Consider the following 15,934-nt stretch of genomic DNA (forward strand, 5'->3'; position numbering starts at 1 on the left):
TCTGATTTCCCTTGCATCCTGTCTGCAGTCAGACCAGGATCCTTTATTCCCTGCATGGGGACACCTTCCACTATCCCAGGTTGCTCCAAGCCCCATCCAGCCCCACCTTGGACATTCCAGGGATGGAGCTGCCACCCTGTCATGTCAGGGGTTGTGAGAGCCAGCAGGTCCCTCCGAAGCTCTGGAAAAGCTGGAATGATGCAGATGGAGCAGAAAGTATCCGGGTGAGGCTGCCCAACAATGTGGGGGTTTGTGAGCTCACCCCACGGCAGGACAATGGGATCTTTGTTGGGAATATCCAGGCTGGGAACAGTTGAGTTTGTTTACCCTGCTGGTGTTTCACAGTGGTGTCTCCGTGGATATTTGTGCAGGCTTTGGGAATTTCAGGCACCAAAGAAAGGGCCCATCTGATCCCAGGAATGACTTTCTCCTCCTCCCCTCCCCTCCCTGCCTCTGTTGTTTGGAGTTTGTTTTCTCCGGTCCTGATATTTGGAGCCAAAAGCTTCTGGAAGAGAAGAGCCCCGGGGGATGTGCAGTTTAAACTTCCCAATCCCTGAGCTGATCCAGTCTCCAGGTTTGCTCTGGTTTTGACACAATTCCTACAAGGAGGATTGTGATTTTAAGGATCATCTTCTTCCAGGTGCCTCAGAGAAGCTGTGGCTGCCCCATCCTTGGAATTGTCCAAGGCCAGGTTGGAGCAGCCTGGGATAGTGGAAGGTGTCCCTGCCCATGGCAGGGAGTGGTACTGGATGATCCTTAAAATCCCTTCCAGCTAAACCATCCATGATTCCATGACTCTTTAAATCCCACTTTTTGATCATGTATTTCCTGAAAAAAATTCCCAAACCTGCCCATGATGATTCCCTTATTGGAATATCCTGTTGTCTAATGTGGTTAAATCAGGTTGATTTCCCAAATTCTGGCATTCTGGGCAAATAACATCAGCATCCCAGTTTATAACTCTGGGATAAATCCAAGCTCCAATAAGTCCCTGGAGGATTTTTGCCATGACTTTGGAGCCACTGGAGTTTCCCATTCCCAATCACCCCCATGACAGGACTTGGAAGTACCACAATAAACTCCTGGAATTTGGTTTAGGAGCCTACAAACCTTCAGGATCATCCAGTTCCACCCCGTGCCATGGGCAGGGACACCTTCCCGGCTGGCTGATCCTGGAGGTCTCTTCCAACTGTGATGATGATTCCATGAGTTTGAAAAGCTCTGGAAATTTAGGATATTTCCCAAATCCAGCTTCTTCCACAGGTGGAGCTTATTCTAGGGCTCAAAGGTCCATGTCTTCACCTTCTTTTCCCTGAAGCTGAGATAAAGCCTTGGTGTTAGAACAAGAGCTCCGTGTTCCTCTCTGACCGAGGAATCAGGGCTTGGATTTGGGGCTTTTCTTGGGAAGCACCGGAGCAGGAGCCGATCCCCGCAGATTGTCCTGATGAGAACTAAAGGGCCTTTTTCCAATCAGGGAATAACCGGATTAGGCCCCTGTGTTGTGTCAGCCCGCCCGGATTCGATTAGGGCCGGGGAAATGGATTTGTCCGTCACAGTTACTTCATTAGGGCCCCTCAGTGATGGCTTGCAGGGAGTCGGGAGCACTCGGCACCTCTGGAGCACAAACACAGGGAGAACTGGGAGAGGCCGGCACGAGACTCCGGGCAAAACGCGCGGCACACACCGCTCCTCGTTTTCTGAAGGAGCACTGGGAGGTTGGGAAGGAATTCCCAGCTGGGAGGGGGGGAGGCCCTGGAATGGATTTCCCGGAAGATGCCCCATCTCTGGAAGTGTCCAAGGCCAGCTTGGAATAACCTGGTCTCTGGAAGGTGTCGCTGCTCACAGGAGTGGACAGTCCTTAAAACCCCTCCCATCCCACCCCATTCCATGATTGTTTGCTTCCAAAAGAACCCAGACTGCCCAGAGCCCTCCAGGTGCTGATGGTGGAAGCTCTGCCCGTCCCAATCCCTGGGATGGCATCCAGTGGTTTTTAGCTCCACAGAGTGAATTGGCTGTTCCACAACACGAGTGATTTTTGAGGATCCTGCTAATTAACCCTCTGGAATGATTGAGTGGGTCTGTCAGGGAAATGATCCACACTTTCTTTCCCTTTTTTTTTTTCCTGGAGTTTAATTAAATATTTACCTTGGAGTACCTCGTGCTGTGGACACCTTCATCTGTTCTGGAGATAATGGAATTCCTAATTGGGGGAAAGTGGGAAACTCTATCAATGTGTCAGGATTTGGGTCTTGGGAATCCCCCAGATTCAGTCCCAGTACCTGGATTTTGAGTGTTCCTCAAATTCCCACTGCTCCCAGAAGCCGGATGGACAGGTGGGAAGGGAGCTGCTGGTGGGTTTTGGTAGCACTTGGAGAAAGTTTTTCCAGCCAGAAACACCCAAAATGTGGGTTTTGAATTCCATTAAAGCTCCTGTTTGTGTGTGGAAAAGGCAAGGGATGCTGGCATTCCCCAGGGATGGTGTGGGGATGTGGGAGTGAGCTGGGAAACAGCACTGCAATGGGCCAAAACAGTGTTTGAGATCAATGTCAGTCCCGTTTCCTGAGGTTTGACATAAAAAGGAAGGAATCTGAGCACTTCCAGTGCTTCCATGTGTTTTTCCAGGGAGGTTGTGGATTCCCCATCCCTGGAAGTGTCCCAGGCCAGGTTGGAGCAATCTGGGATAGTGGAAGGTGTCTGGGTGGGAAACAGATGATCCTTTAAATGCCTTCCACACCAACCCATTCTGTGAAAAGCAGAGCAGGAATACTGGGAATGTCCCGTTGTATCCATGGATCTGGCACATCCCACCTCCCCTTCCCTGGGTGACCCTCGAGTGTAAAACACACTCTGCCCTTTCCCCTCCAGCTTTTCCCGTTGGACAATCGCATTTCACCTGTCTGTCCATCCCTGTTTTCTGCCAGAGATTTGGGTCGGGTTGGAGCTGTGTCAGCGACGCCACTCCCGAGTGTCAGGAACTCAATCCAGCGCTGGAATTGCGCCGCTCCAGCCCCCGTTCCTGAGGGTCCAGCTCGTTCCCGCCGCGCATTTCAATGAGTTAATTGGAGCTCCGGGTCAGGAGCCGCTTCCCGGCCCTCGGTTCTTAATTAAAGGCACCGGGAGATTAATTTGAAGCGTTAATTTAAAAGTGCCAGCACAAAAGGCAGGAATTATTGCCACTAAAGAACTTCCTTGTCCCCAGATGTAGAAGACAGAACCAGCTCAGGGTCCTGGGGGAATGCAGGCCATCCGAGTCCATCCCGGGTAAGTACATCTAATCTCCCTCCCTCAGCCTGGGAACGTGCAATCCAGGACAGACGGGCCCGGCCGCTCGGCTGCTCCTCCAAGGGCCTTTTAATATTCAACCTGCGCCTGGGCTCGGATCCGGCACCTGCTCCGGGGGAACTGGAGCATCCCGGGCCCTGGGAAGGCGTCCCTGCCCACCCGTGGGATGGTCTGTAAGGTCTCTTCCACCCCCAGCCATCCCATGATTTTTAGGGATATTAATTAGCCGTGTATTGCGGGGCTCCCTCAGCCCTGGCCCCACCCGAGCGCAGCCGGCACAGGCTGTTTCCCAGGGTTTCACCCCCTGCACTGGGATTTTTAGGGATTGGGGGTGTCCCCAAGCCTGAGGGGAGGGCCACCCCCCATCCCTGTGCCAGGGCTCACATTCCATGGCCATCCCTGGCCACTCCATGGCCACTGACCACCCCTGGCCATGCCATGTTCCCCCCAGCCATTCCATGACCACTGACCTTCCTGCCCCTGTTCCCAATGGAGCATCCCAGCTCTTCCCTTCCTCCAGGCTGAGCATGGCTGGTGCCTCAGCTCTGCGCTGCTCGTTCCCTGTTTATCCCCCTGTATTCCCTCCAAACCCATAGAGAACACTCAGGGTGGGCAAGAAGTGGCTTCTCTCTTCCTCGCGCCCTGAGTTAAATTTGTTCTAATTCCTGTTTAATTGTTTTCCCATTAATTGGAAGGCTCAGGGCTCCAGCAGCTCTGTGCCCTGGAACGGGGAGGAGGAGCGGGATTGGGCCCTCCACCCCCTCTCCATCCCCTCCTCAACCCCTCCTCATCCCCAGTCCAGGGCCTTTCCCTCGAGGTGGCCCAGGGGGATCCCCGATTTCCCTATCCCTCGGAGGGGAGGAATCCCAGTACCTTTTCTTCTCCATCCTGCTTTGCATCCCTGACGTCATTCCCGCCCGGCACGTTGATTTTTCTCCCCTTTTTTCCCCCTTGACACTTGTATTGCTTCCCAGGGAAAAATGTTTTGAAAAGGAAGTTGGGAATTGGCACACACCGATTATTTCTGCCTCCAAACCCCTGAATGAAGTTGGGAGATAGAAAGAAAGGGAGCACGAGCCTGGGAGGAATTCGGGAATTTGAATCAGGGCTGGGCATTAACTGCCAGAATTATTCCACAAACGGCCTGACCTCGCTTTTCCCTGCTGGAATGGCATTCCCACAGCGGGAGACTCGGCTTCTCCTGACTCTTTCTTCCATATTGTGAGCAGGAGGACCCTTCTGAGAGGGTTTATTGCCCAGCACAGAATTCCAGGAGCATCATCCCAGTCCTCTGTTCTCCCCATGGTAAAGTCGATTTGTGGTGAACCAAAACATTGAAACAGCATTAAAAACTCCCTGGAACGTGACATTCCAGGGGAAAAAATCCAGGGAATGATGCTTCGTAGAGCAGGTTTAACATTTAGCAGGGAATACGGGCTTGGGGGTCGGGGAAACGCTGCTCCAACACGTGTTTTATCCCGGTTTCCTGGCAGAACTATGGAGATGGGACTCACTACGATCACATGGCCAGCAGAGACCTCGGCTCCCACGACAATCTCTCTCCTCCCTTTGTCAATTCCAGGATACAAAGTAAGGACATGGAATTTTCTACTTTAATCTGGGGCTGAAATTGGGATATATGAAGCAGAAACAAAATCCAGAGGCTTTAAATCCCTTTTCATTCCTTAGAAGGGTGGGAACATGGGATGTGCCTAATTTTTCCTGTTTTAAGGTATAAAAATGTGCTGTGGTGATGTTTATTATTTTTTATATATTATATATATATATATAAAATTGTGTTTTCTTGCTGGGCTTGGGATGCAAAATTTCCCCAGAGAGGTAAATGGTGTTTTCCTGAGGCTCAGCTTCTCCTTGCCTGATTGGACACTCTGGGAACGGGATTTTTAAAGCAGAAAAGGCTTTTTGAAAATACAGTAAATAAATAGTAACCCAAGGGACCAAACAGCTGGTGAGGGACACTGGGAATGTTGTTTGGAGGGGGACAGATCGCTGCCTGCTGGGATCTGGACTCCAAATCCTTGGATCTGATTGAGGGGAGCCCAGGTGGGCAAGAGGCACCTGGATTGTATCAGTCACAGTGGGGAATCCTGGGATCAGCTCTGGGCTCACCAGGTACAGGATAATGAGGGGCTGGAGCGTGTGCAGGGAAGGGAAGGGAGTTTGGGAATGCTCTGGAGCAGCAGGAGTGGCTGAGGGAGCTGGGGGGGCTCAGCCTGGAGAAAAGGAGGCTCAGGGGGGACCTTCTGGCTCTGCAACCCCCTGATGGATCCAGGGGGGAATTGGGCCCTGCTCCCAGGGAGCAAGGGACAGCAGGAGAGGGAAGTGCCTCAAGTTTCACCAGGGGAGGGTCTGGTCGGACACCATGAGGAATTTCCTCCTGGAAAGGGTGGTCAGGCCTTGGAAGGGGCTGCCCAGGGGAGCTGGGATCCAGGTGGATCCCCATCCCTGAAGGTGGCCCTCAGTGCTCTGGCCCGGGATCAGTCCCAGCTTGGACTCCATGGATCCTGGAAGGTTTTGCAGCCTCAGGACTCCTGGGATTTGGCTTTGGTCCCCTGTGCGTGGCCGAGGAGAGGCTGGGATTGGTCAGGAGTGACTGCTGGCTCCCGCAGTTAAGGAGGGTGATTAAAGTGAAGAGGTGATGTCAGAGTGTCCCTCCACCTCCAGCTGGGCCAAGATCCCGCCCCAGTTCCCTCAGAGAACTCATCCGGCTCCGCTTTACAGCCCTGAGCCCGCTCCAAGGAAAACACAGAGCTGGGGCTGCCATAGATCACTCCACAGCCCCCCAGCCGTCCCTCGGCCCGCGGGATTGGGAAAGAGCTGGGAGTTGTTGAGCAGTGCTGGAGCTTGGAGTGGTTCGTGCGGGTTCCCAGCCAAGGCACGGTTACGACAGTTTGGGAAAGGCTCGGGAGAAGCCAAGAAAAGCAGGGAAATTTCACCACTCCCTCCTGCACTCACGCCACGGGGCTGAGGGAGAGCACAGGGAGCCAGGGAGAGCCGCTGCTGCCGCTTCCCACCTGAACATTTACCTGCAAACCAGCAAGCCTGGGAGCATCTCGCCCTCTCCTACCTGGCCTGGGCTTCCCGAAAAATCTCAGTCCTGCTTCTCCCAGTTTTAAGGAAAACAGTGTTTTCCCTTGGTTTAAGAAATATTTGGTTTATAAAAATGCAGTTGGGGGCACCTGGGGAAGGAATGCAGAAGGATTCAGGATTCCAGAGTTCCTGATAAGGGATTTTGGGAGCATCCTCATGTTTCTAGAAGGTCCTGCTTAATTGCCTTGGAGGGGTTTTCCCGGCTGTGATAGTGGGATGGGTGCAGGTGTCCCTCCTGCTCCAGCATTCCCAGGGAATGGGCTGGGAGAGCTTTGTGTGGGAGTGGGAACCCATAAGCAGCAGCAGGACAGATGCTGCAGTTATGGATATCCAGGATGGGGGCTGGGAGTGTTCCGTGCTCCGGTTGTGTCGGCGTTTGGGATTTTGGGAGGAATTTATGTGCAGGGCTCTTCACTTGGACCAGACTGTGGCTCCGACTCCACTTATTCCAAATGGATTCCCTCATTTCCCTTCCCCTGGCAGCGCTCTGGACTCTCCCAAGGAAAGCTTCCTGTCAATTTGGGTGTCAGGATCCGGCTGTGGGTTCCTTTCCATCCTTTCTCCCCTTTCCCTTGGCAATAATCCTCCCTCTTAAAATGGTTCATACTGGTGTGTTCTGTCAGCTCGGCTGGAGTGGCTCCTGCTGTGGGATGGGGGCTGTGGAATCATGGGATTCAGGTTGGAAAAGCCCTCTGGGACCATGGAGTCCACCACTAACCCCTGTCCCCGCGTGTGGCACGTCCGGCATCGCTTCTCATCGCCCCTCCCAGGCGTCCTCATTGGGAATGCTGCTTGTCCTGCTCCTTGGAATACCCTGTTAAAGGGACGGGAAATCATTTCCCATTGCTTTTCGACCCTGCGTGACTTCCTGGAGCATTTCCCTGCAGGGAAGTGGTTCAGTGCTCCTGGGGGGATTTTGGGATTGTCCTGTGCAGGGCCAGGAGCTGGACTCAGTGACTCCCTTCCCAGTGAGGAGATTCCAGGATCCTGTGATTCCAGGGAGGTTCCAGGTGCTGCTGGTTTAGGTGGTGACCTCTGGGTGATAATTTGTCGTGGTTCTTGTGGTCATCATGTGACAGCTGCAGGTTCCTTGGAATTCCAACCCTCTCCTGGCTTTGCCTACCAGGAATATTTAGGTTTGTGCTTCCAAGTGCTCTGAACATCCCTAGGAGAGCCGGAATTTTGTGCAGATTAGGGAAGTTTCCCCAACACAGCGTTAAAAGGCCCCACTTCCAGTTGCTAAACTGTCAGCGTCTGGGCAGGAATTTTCCATGCTGGGGCTCTGACTCAGCCAGCTCTGTGGTTTTTTACCCTTCTGCAGGACTGATTTCAACATTCCCTCAAGTGGGATTCCATTTCACCTCGGCACTTTTGGGATTTGCTCGGTTGTGAACATTAATTCCCTTTCACACCACCTCTGTTATGTCAGGTGGCTCCTTCTCTGCAGCTGGAACAGGGAAGGGGCACCAGGAACTGGGAGGGAAGCAGCAAAACCTGTCCAGGAATTCCAAGGTTGGAAGGGGCTTGCAGCACCCCGGGGTGGTAGGAGTTGTCAGGGTTGGAATGAGGTGGGATTTAAGGTCCTTCCAACCCAAACCAATCTGGGATTCTGGGAACCTAAAAAGGTCAGGAAAGGCCTTTGGAAACCCCAAAACTGGGAATTCCAGGCTCTAGTGTTCCTTTGAAGTGTTTTCCACTCATGGAGCTGATCCAACCCTGCACCAGTTTTAGGAGAATCATGGCATCATGGAATGGTTTGGGTTGGAAGGGACCTTAAAGCCCAATTTATCCCACCCCCTGCCATGGGCAGGGACACCTCCCACTACCCCAGTTTGCTCCAAGCCCTGTCCAACCCAGCCTTGGACACTCCAGGGACCCTCCATCCTTGGAGACCTTCCAAAGTCGTGATTTAATGCCGAGTGGAACCTGGAAAGGTGCTTTAAAATGCTTTGTGGGAGCCACAAAGCTGGAAAGAGAAACACATTCCCACTCCAAGGCAGGAGTTAATAGATTTGTCAGTGCTGCCAGTCAGGATTCCGGGCCCGGCATCCAACTCCAGCCGCTCGACAGTCCCGGAGAAAGGAGATGACAAGGACATCTCCATTTCCTTGGGAAGAGCAGAGATGTGTACATAGAAACTGGCTGCTCTGGCAGCTGAAACGTGAGGTTGGCCTGCAGAGTTTGCCGGGAAGTTTACATTCCTTGGGATCTGGGCCTCAAACAAGCCGAGTTGTTTTGTGGGACAGGCTGGAGTTGTCCTCTCTGAAGGCAGCAGGAATGGCCTCCTGCCCAGAATCCTGGTCTCCTGTCCATTATCCCAGACTCCCGTCCATAATCCCGGTCTCCTGCCCATAATTCCAGCCCCCTGGCCAGCTCTCCCACTGTGATGCCAGGCTTGGAGCTGGATTTATGCCCTGGAGAGGGAAACAGCTTCTCCAGTGACATCCAGAGGTGCTTTAGTGGTTAAGGAACTCCTGCTCTTCCCAGGGATTATTGGAGCTTGGCTTTCCAAGCTTTTGTTGCTGGTATTGGTGGCAGAGGGAATTTTGAGCTCCCACCTGTCTGGGCATTAAGAGAAACCTGGAAGTGACTTCCTTAAATATTCATGAAGAGGGAAGAACTCAATCTGGGAAGTGGGACGTGTCCCTGCCCGTGATGGTAGGGGTGGGAACGAGGTGGGATTTAAGGTCCCTTCCAACCCAACCCATTCCAGGATTCTATGAATGAAAAAAATAATTCAAATAATAATAATTCAAGTAACAATAATTAAAATAATAATAATGTAAAAACAATCATGTAAAATAGTAATTTGAAAAATAATAATTTAAAATAATAATTTAAAAAGGAATAAACCACCCAATAATTAAAAAATCACAAAAAAAAACCCCAAACAAAACCCAACACCAAAAAACCCCAGGGGTTTCTGACTGAATTCCAGTTTCCTGGAGTTTCCTGGATGAAGTTTCTGTGGCTGGAGTGTTTCTTCCTGAGCCTCACCCAGGGATCCCGGGGCTGTTCGGGGGGACACGCCGGGTTGGGATTTGCATTACAGCTGGAAAATGGACATGTGGGAAAATCTGGGAAACAAAACCAATTTGGTGAATTAGTGGGTCATTTCCATAGGCGGTCACGGTCCGTTGGGCAGGGAAAAACAATGGGTTTGTTATGCTCCTGGTTAAAGCCCAGAGTGGCCAACAAAGCCCAGTTTAATTAATAAGCGCTCGGAGCCCGGCCCCGCAGTCTGAACTTCCCAGCCTGGAGAGGTGGGGAATTCAAGGAGGAGCTGCAGACAGAAAAGCAACTTGTTTTGGGGAGCTTTGGTGGATTCTGCTGGAAAATGATGGATCTGAGGGATGGGGGGACTGAGCTGTGCTGCCGGTTTAGCTTTAGGACAAGCTTTGCACTGTGGTGCTTAAAACTAAGGGCTCCCTGAATTCCTGCCGGGATTTTCTGTCTCCATCCAAGACAGAGTGATCCTCCCTTTCTGTGGGAAAACGTGCCGCTCTGGAAGCAAAAAATCCTTTGATTTTTATAGTTAAAATGTGAATTCCCGTCCTCGGGATTGTTCCGGGAATGACTCTTCCCTCGGCTCTCTGGCTGCATTGGGATGGAGGCACGGAATAGGTCAGTCCAGTCTGAGGGATGACAGGAGGGTCCAGGAATTCTCTGCAGCCTCATGCCAGTATATCCCTCTGCCATATGGTCGGAATTACGGGCAGCACCAGTTCTCCCACCACACAAGGCTGGGGGGACACTTTGATCCTGGGACACGCGAAAGGAAAAGCTCCGGAGCATGGATTTAACGGGAACCAGCAGCACTTTAATTCCATTATATTCCTTTCTAACAAAAATCAGAGTATTCCCATTTATCCCTTTATCCCATAGACTTTTGCTGCCTTAATATTCCAAAAAGGAGGGATGGGGAGGGATATTCTGGGAAGCAAACCCGCTGAATAGATTTGGGAAAGAAGCAATCAGGCCAAGGATCAAATATTGCAATGCTTGGCTTTGTGGGTGTTTATGTTTATATTTGAGGGAATTATCCATGAAAAGCAGGTTGGATTAAAAAAGAATGGAAGGAAAGGAAACCAGGAATAAAAGGTGTAAAATTCCAAGTTCAGGGAAGGTGTGGGATGAGATTTAGTGTTAAAAGAGGAGCTGAGAGCGCAGGGAGAGGCAGGGGGTGAAGATAAACAATCCCGACAGATTATTGCGATGCAGAAGGAGCATGAGGCCGGAACAGGGAATTTTTAGGACCTCTCAGAGCTGGAAAGGGGAATTTATTGACAGATGATGTAGACACTGCTGAAAAATAAATGGATTTTTCGCCTCAGTGTTCACAAAAGAGGACGGGGAACAGATGCCAGAATCGGCTCTAAATTTCCCAGGAGAGAGGTGAGAAATATTGAAGGAAATAGGGATTATTCCAGACTGGGGGATCACACGGTGGGTGAGAATATCAGTGGAGGGATTAAACTAGAGAGGAGACATCCCAGAATCCTTAAATAAGAGCAGAAAAAGGACTATTCCATGTTTATCCAGCCAAACACCTCCTGATCATCCTTAGTGCCCTCAGCATCCACAGGGCAGGGCTAAATGGGATTTTGGGAAGGAATTTCTGGCTGGGAAGGTGGGGAGGTCCTGGCACAGATTGCCTGGAGATGTTGTGGCTTCCCCATCCCTGGAAGTGTCCAAGGCCAGGTTGGAATAACCTGGGATAGTGGAAGGTGTCCCTGCTCATGGCAGCAGGTTAGAACAAGGTGGTCCCTTCCAACCCAAGCCATTCCATGATTTTATATCCTTCCCCCTGCCTTGCCTTTCCCCATTGCCTTCTTGATTTTCATTTCCAGGACTGGCCCCATTGTGCGCTGAGCATCCAAAAAGCATTTAAAAAGAAATAATTAAACAAAACCCCCTCAGTGGGATACTGAGGGCTGGGGGGGGCTGAAAAAAACCCTCAAAGGGTCTGAGGGTTCTGAAGGGCAGGAAACCCCTCACGGGGCTGAGGGCTCAAAATGGCGGGAAACCCCTCACGGGACTGAGGGCTCAAAATGGCGGGAAACCCCTCACGGGGCTGAGGGCTCAAAATGGCGGGAAACCCCTCACGGGGCTGCCGAGGGCTGGGGGGCTGAGGAGCGTGAACCCCTCACGGAGGCTGCTGAAGGTTGCAGAGGCTGCAAAATCCTTTGAGTGTCTGCTGAGAAATGGTGAGGTAAAAAACACTTAAAAGGGTCTGCTGAGGGTTGGGCTGGGGGGCTGAGGGGTCTGAAACCCCTAGAAGGGTTTGCTGTGTGTTGAGGGTCTGAAACCCCTGATGGGGTCTGCTGAGGGCTGGGGGGTCTGAGGGGCACAAAACTCTTTGAGGGTCTGCTGATGTTTGAGGGGAATGAGGGGTCTGAAACCCTTGACAGGGTCTGCTGAGGGCTGGGGGGTCCGAAGGGCAGGAAACCCCTCACGGGGCTGAGGGCTCAAAATGGCGGGAAACCCCTCACAGGGGCTGCTGAGGGCTGGGGGGGCTGAGGAGCGTGAATCCCTCACAGGGGCTGCTGAGGGCTATGGAGGCCGAGAGGCACGAAACTCTTCAAGGGTCTGCTGAGAAATGGTGAGGTGTGAAACCCCTAAAAGGGTCTGCTGAGGGACGAGGGTCTGAGGGGCCTGAAACCCCTCACGGGGTCTGCTGAGGGCAGTGCGGACCCCCCTCATGACGATGGGCAGTGGGGACCTCCCTCATGATGGGGGCAATGTGACCCCCCTCATTCCAGGTGGCAATGTGACCCCCCTCATTCCAGGTGGCAATGTGGTCCTCCCTCATGTTGGGGGGCAGTGTGGGCTCCCCTCATGGTGGGGGGCAGTGTGGGCTCCCCTCATGGTGGGGGCCAGTGTGGGCTCCCCTCATGGTGGGGGGCTATGCAGACCCCCCTCGCGATGGGGAACAATGCGATCCCCTCGGGAGCACTTGGCTTCCACAGGCTGGATATCTCTGTTTTCAGATCCACCTGGGGAGTTGCTTTCCTGCCCCCATCCTGGTGGGAAGCCGTGTTAGTTGGGATCTAGTTTGTAACCCCATAAGTGCTGTCAGAGCGTGGCCGACCCAGCGTGTCCTGTTTGCCTCCTCTGTTTCCCCATCTCGGCATTCCCAGGAGGATTTCTTGGAGTCAGCCCCCCCTCTTTGCCTGGCAGAGTGAGTCTGTGCCTGGCTTTGATATTCTTTTTCCATGTGGGATGGTTTTGATCCCGTTCTCAGGAGCTGTCATCACCCCCCCCAGCAGTCACGATCCCGGGCTCCGCTCATGTGGTGCACACCTGGAAAATGTTGGGAAGGGCCTGGGCTTTGAAGCTCGGCTTGTTCCCTCCACATATTTGTTCCATCGTGTAATGGGATTTGCTGAGGAGACAGGGCTCAGGGGAACAGGCTGCACTTGAAAGGGAGGGAAGAGAAAATCCAGCAGAAACTGGGTGGGAGAGTCCTGCCACAGGGACGAGCCCTTGACATTGGAATGGGCACTTGGACATGGCTTGGACATGGGCATTGGGACACGGTTCCTCTAGTTACAAAAACCCTAAAAAGTTCCTCCTAATACAGTTTATTTTTTATAGGATCCTGGATGGGTTGGGTTGGAAGGGATTTTAAGGATCATCTCATTTCAACCCCCTGCCATGGGTAGGGACACCTTCCCTAGCCCAGATTGCTCCAAGCCTTGTCCAACCTGGCCTTGGACATTCCAGGATTGGGCATGCACAGCTGTGGATGTGGATGTGGCACAAGGGGATGTCCCTCTCCTCCTGACTGGAGATGGATGGTCTGGGATGGGAATGAGGGTGATGAGGGATTTTACGAGGTTTAAACATGTAAAAAGGACTTTAGTGATGGATAAGGAAGGAAAGAGAGTGGTGGGAACCTGCAGCTTCCCTGGTGCATGGAACAGAACATGGGCTCCAAAGGGAATGGCAACCTGGGCTGTGGAAATCCATTAGGAATGCTGGGAGCCTCCTCCTGTCTTCCATGCTTAGTGTGGACTTGTGTTCCTGCTTAATGGGGAGCAACACATCCTGGAGCTGATGGGAAACAGCACATCCAAGCTCCCCCAATCCCAAAATAGGGTTGGTTGGTCTTTTGGGAGTTTCTTTTCCCTCCCAGTTCCCGTCCCCCAGAGTTGATGGTGTGAGATCCATTGGGAAGGGTGAATAGAAGTCAAAGGAAACTCTTTTGGCACTCTGGGAGGGCCGAGGGAGCCGCGTCCCTAATCCTGCCACGGTCCTCGTCACCTTATTATTAGAGCTGTGTAAATCTGGCAGGGATTTGTGTTTGCCAAATATACCCCTGGCCTAGATTTGGGATTATATTTGGAATTCGGGCCAGTTTCCACGCCTGTGCAGTCGGGAATTTTTGCCAGTTTGGAGCATCACCACAGGAAAGGGGATAATGAAGGACAGAGGAGTCAGGAAGGGAGAGAGCTAAGAGTGGAAGGCAAAAAGGACAAAGGAATGTGGAGCACATTCCTGCTTTTCCGCTTGCTCCTTCCTTCCAGATCCCTAATTTTCCATTTCCAGCTCCATTGTTGCCCATTTAGAGGAATTACAGAAATTCCAGCCCCTCTTGGCCACGGGAAGGTCCTGCTGGGGTGGGAGGAGCGGATTTTCCTCAATTAAGGGCCGTAAAGCTGTGACTTCCCAAGGTCAGCAAGGGAATCCAAGGAACAAATCCCAGTGGGAGGTGCAGGGTGGGTGGACAGAGTCCAGTCTGTGCTGGGGTTCATTAGGGATAATTATCCATCTCCTCTGGCTGCACTGGGAGGGTGGAGAGGGATACTGCAGAATATGGGTCCTTCTGCAGTGGTGATTCATGGATTATGAACTTGGAGAGGTTTAGATCTGTCATAGAAATCATATGGGAATGTGGACCTGGAAAACTCCATTGTAGAACCATGGAATGGTTTGGGATAGAAGGGATTTTAAGGATCGTCTCATTCCAAACCCCTGCCATGGGCAGGGACACCTTCCATAGACCAAGTTGCTCCAACATGGCCTGGAACAAATTCCAGGGATGGGGAATCCACGGCCCCTTTGGGCAACCTGTGCCAGGGCCTCCCCACCCTCCCAGCCAGGAATTCCCTCCCAATATCCCATCTAAACCAGTGGGAAGCCATTCCCTGTGTCCTGTCCCTCCATCCCTCCTGGGATGCTCCTTGCTGCCAGGAAAGGGATCTGCAGGAATACAGGAGAGAATTCCCAGCCCTGGGAAGTGGAGGCAGCAGAGGCTGGGGCAGAGGGAACCCACCATCATTATTTACCTGACTTGGAGCTCTACCTTTTCCAAAGGACACCAGATCCCTGCAATTATCTGGGAAGGGGGAGGAGATGGGGTTTGGGTGCCTTTGATGTGGAGCTGCATCAGCTCAGCTTTGGGGAATTTCATTTGAAAGGAGCCCTTCACATCTGCTTCTTGTGCTGGAGCCAAAAAAGGGGGATTTATCCCTGCCAATGGGGGGATCCTGGAGGGTGAGAGTGACACAAACCCCTTCCAGCCCTTCCCAGGAAAAGCAGGGGATTAATAATTGGTTAGTTTGGAGAACGGGGCCTTTTCAGCTCAGTGCCTTTGTGTCTTCCTTGAATCCTCTCAGAAATCCCATTTTTCCTTATATTATTAATGCAGCAGCTGTTGCAGCTCAGGCAAATTCCAGAGAAATTCTGGAGGAAAAAAAAGGGGTTTGTTTCCATTTTGGGAGCTTTAGTTTTGCTTGCTGCAGTTTCTGGATAGGGAGCAGGTATCCCCAAATCCCATCGGGATGTGGGTGCATCCCCCAGGTCACCACAGGGGGTTTGATCCTTCATCTCTTTATTCTTTAAGCTTCCAAAGGGCTTTTTCCCGGTTGGTTTTCCAAAGACAAGTTGTCTCTCTCCCCCCTCCGGTTGTCCAGATGATGCAGCCACAGCTGGCTGACATTTCTGTGGATCTTCCCAGCCTTTGTTGGGAAGTGGGCAGGTCACGCTCAGGTTGAGGTGGGTGCCATGCCCTGGATTCATCCCTGTTCCATCCAGGTGGAAGGAGACGAGGGACAGTGTTGTGCCAATGTCACTCACTGCTGCTCCTGCATGGAATAGGTGAAAATCCCTCCTTCCTGCAGCATTCCCCTTTCCTGGGGCTCAGGAAGGAGGAGCAGGGATGCAGTGCTTGGAATGTGGTCCCTCCTTGGTGTCCATCTGGGGTGAAGGGGGGGCTCGAGGGTGCTGGAGCCCTACGGGAATATCTCGGAGTGGGAATTAGGTGGGTCATGATATCCATGTGCATCACGAGGTTTGTGCTCGTCCTCGGAGGTGTCCAGCTGGAGAAGGGAAGGCTCCAGGGAGACTTAGAGCCCCTTCCAGTGGCTAAAGGAGAGCTGGAGAGGGATCAGGGACAAGGCATGGAGGGACAGGACACAGGGAGTGGCTTCCCACCGGTTTCGATGGGATATTGGGCAGGAATTGCTGCCTGGGAGCGTGGTGAGGGGCTGGGATGGCGTTCCCCTGGAATGCCATCCGGGATGGCTGCCCCTGGATC

General features: G+C 52.4%; 1 protein-coding gene across 16 annotated transcripts in view; it reads left to right on the plus strand.

The window, feature by feature from the left end:
- LOC135404371 (transcription factor 4) overlaps positions 1-15,934 on the plus strand; it is a 121,563-nt gene that overhangs the window by 33,824 nt on the left and 71,805 nt on the right. For 13 of the 16 annotated variants that reach the window (XM_064639095.1, XM_064639093.1, XM_064639092.1 and 10 more), the window contains 2 exons: positions 3,200-3,261; positions 4,776-4,872. The exons of 2 other annotated variants lie outside the window; for them this stretch is intronic. In XM_064639095.1, coding sequence (XP_064495165.1) covers positions 3,200-3,261; positions 4,776-4,872 — 159 coding nt within the window. Of the gene's footprint in view, positions 1-3,199; positions 3,262-4,775; positions 4,873-11,517; positions 11,601-15,934 lie in introns of those variants that run through there. One more of the 16 variants, XM_064639105.1, reaches the window with a different exon arrangement.

This window comes from Pseudopipra pipra, chromosome W, assembly GCF_036250125.1.
Source record: "Pseudopipra pipra isolate bDixPip1 chromosome W, bDixPip1.hap1, whole genome shotgun sequence".
Taxonomy (NCBI): domain Eukaryota; kingdom Metazoa; phylum Chordata; class Aves; order Passeriformes; family Pipridae; genus Pseudopipra; species Pseudopipra pipra.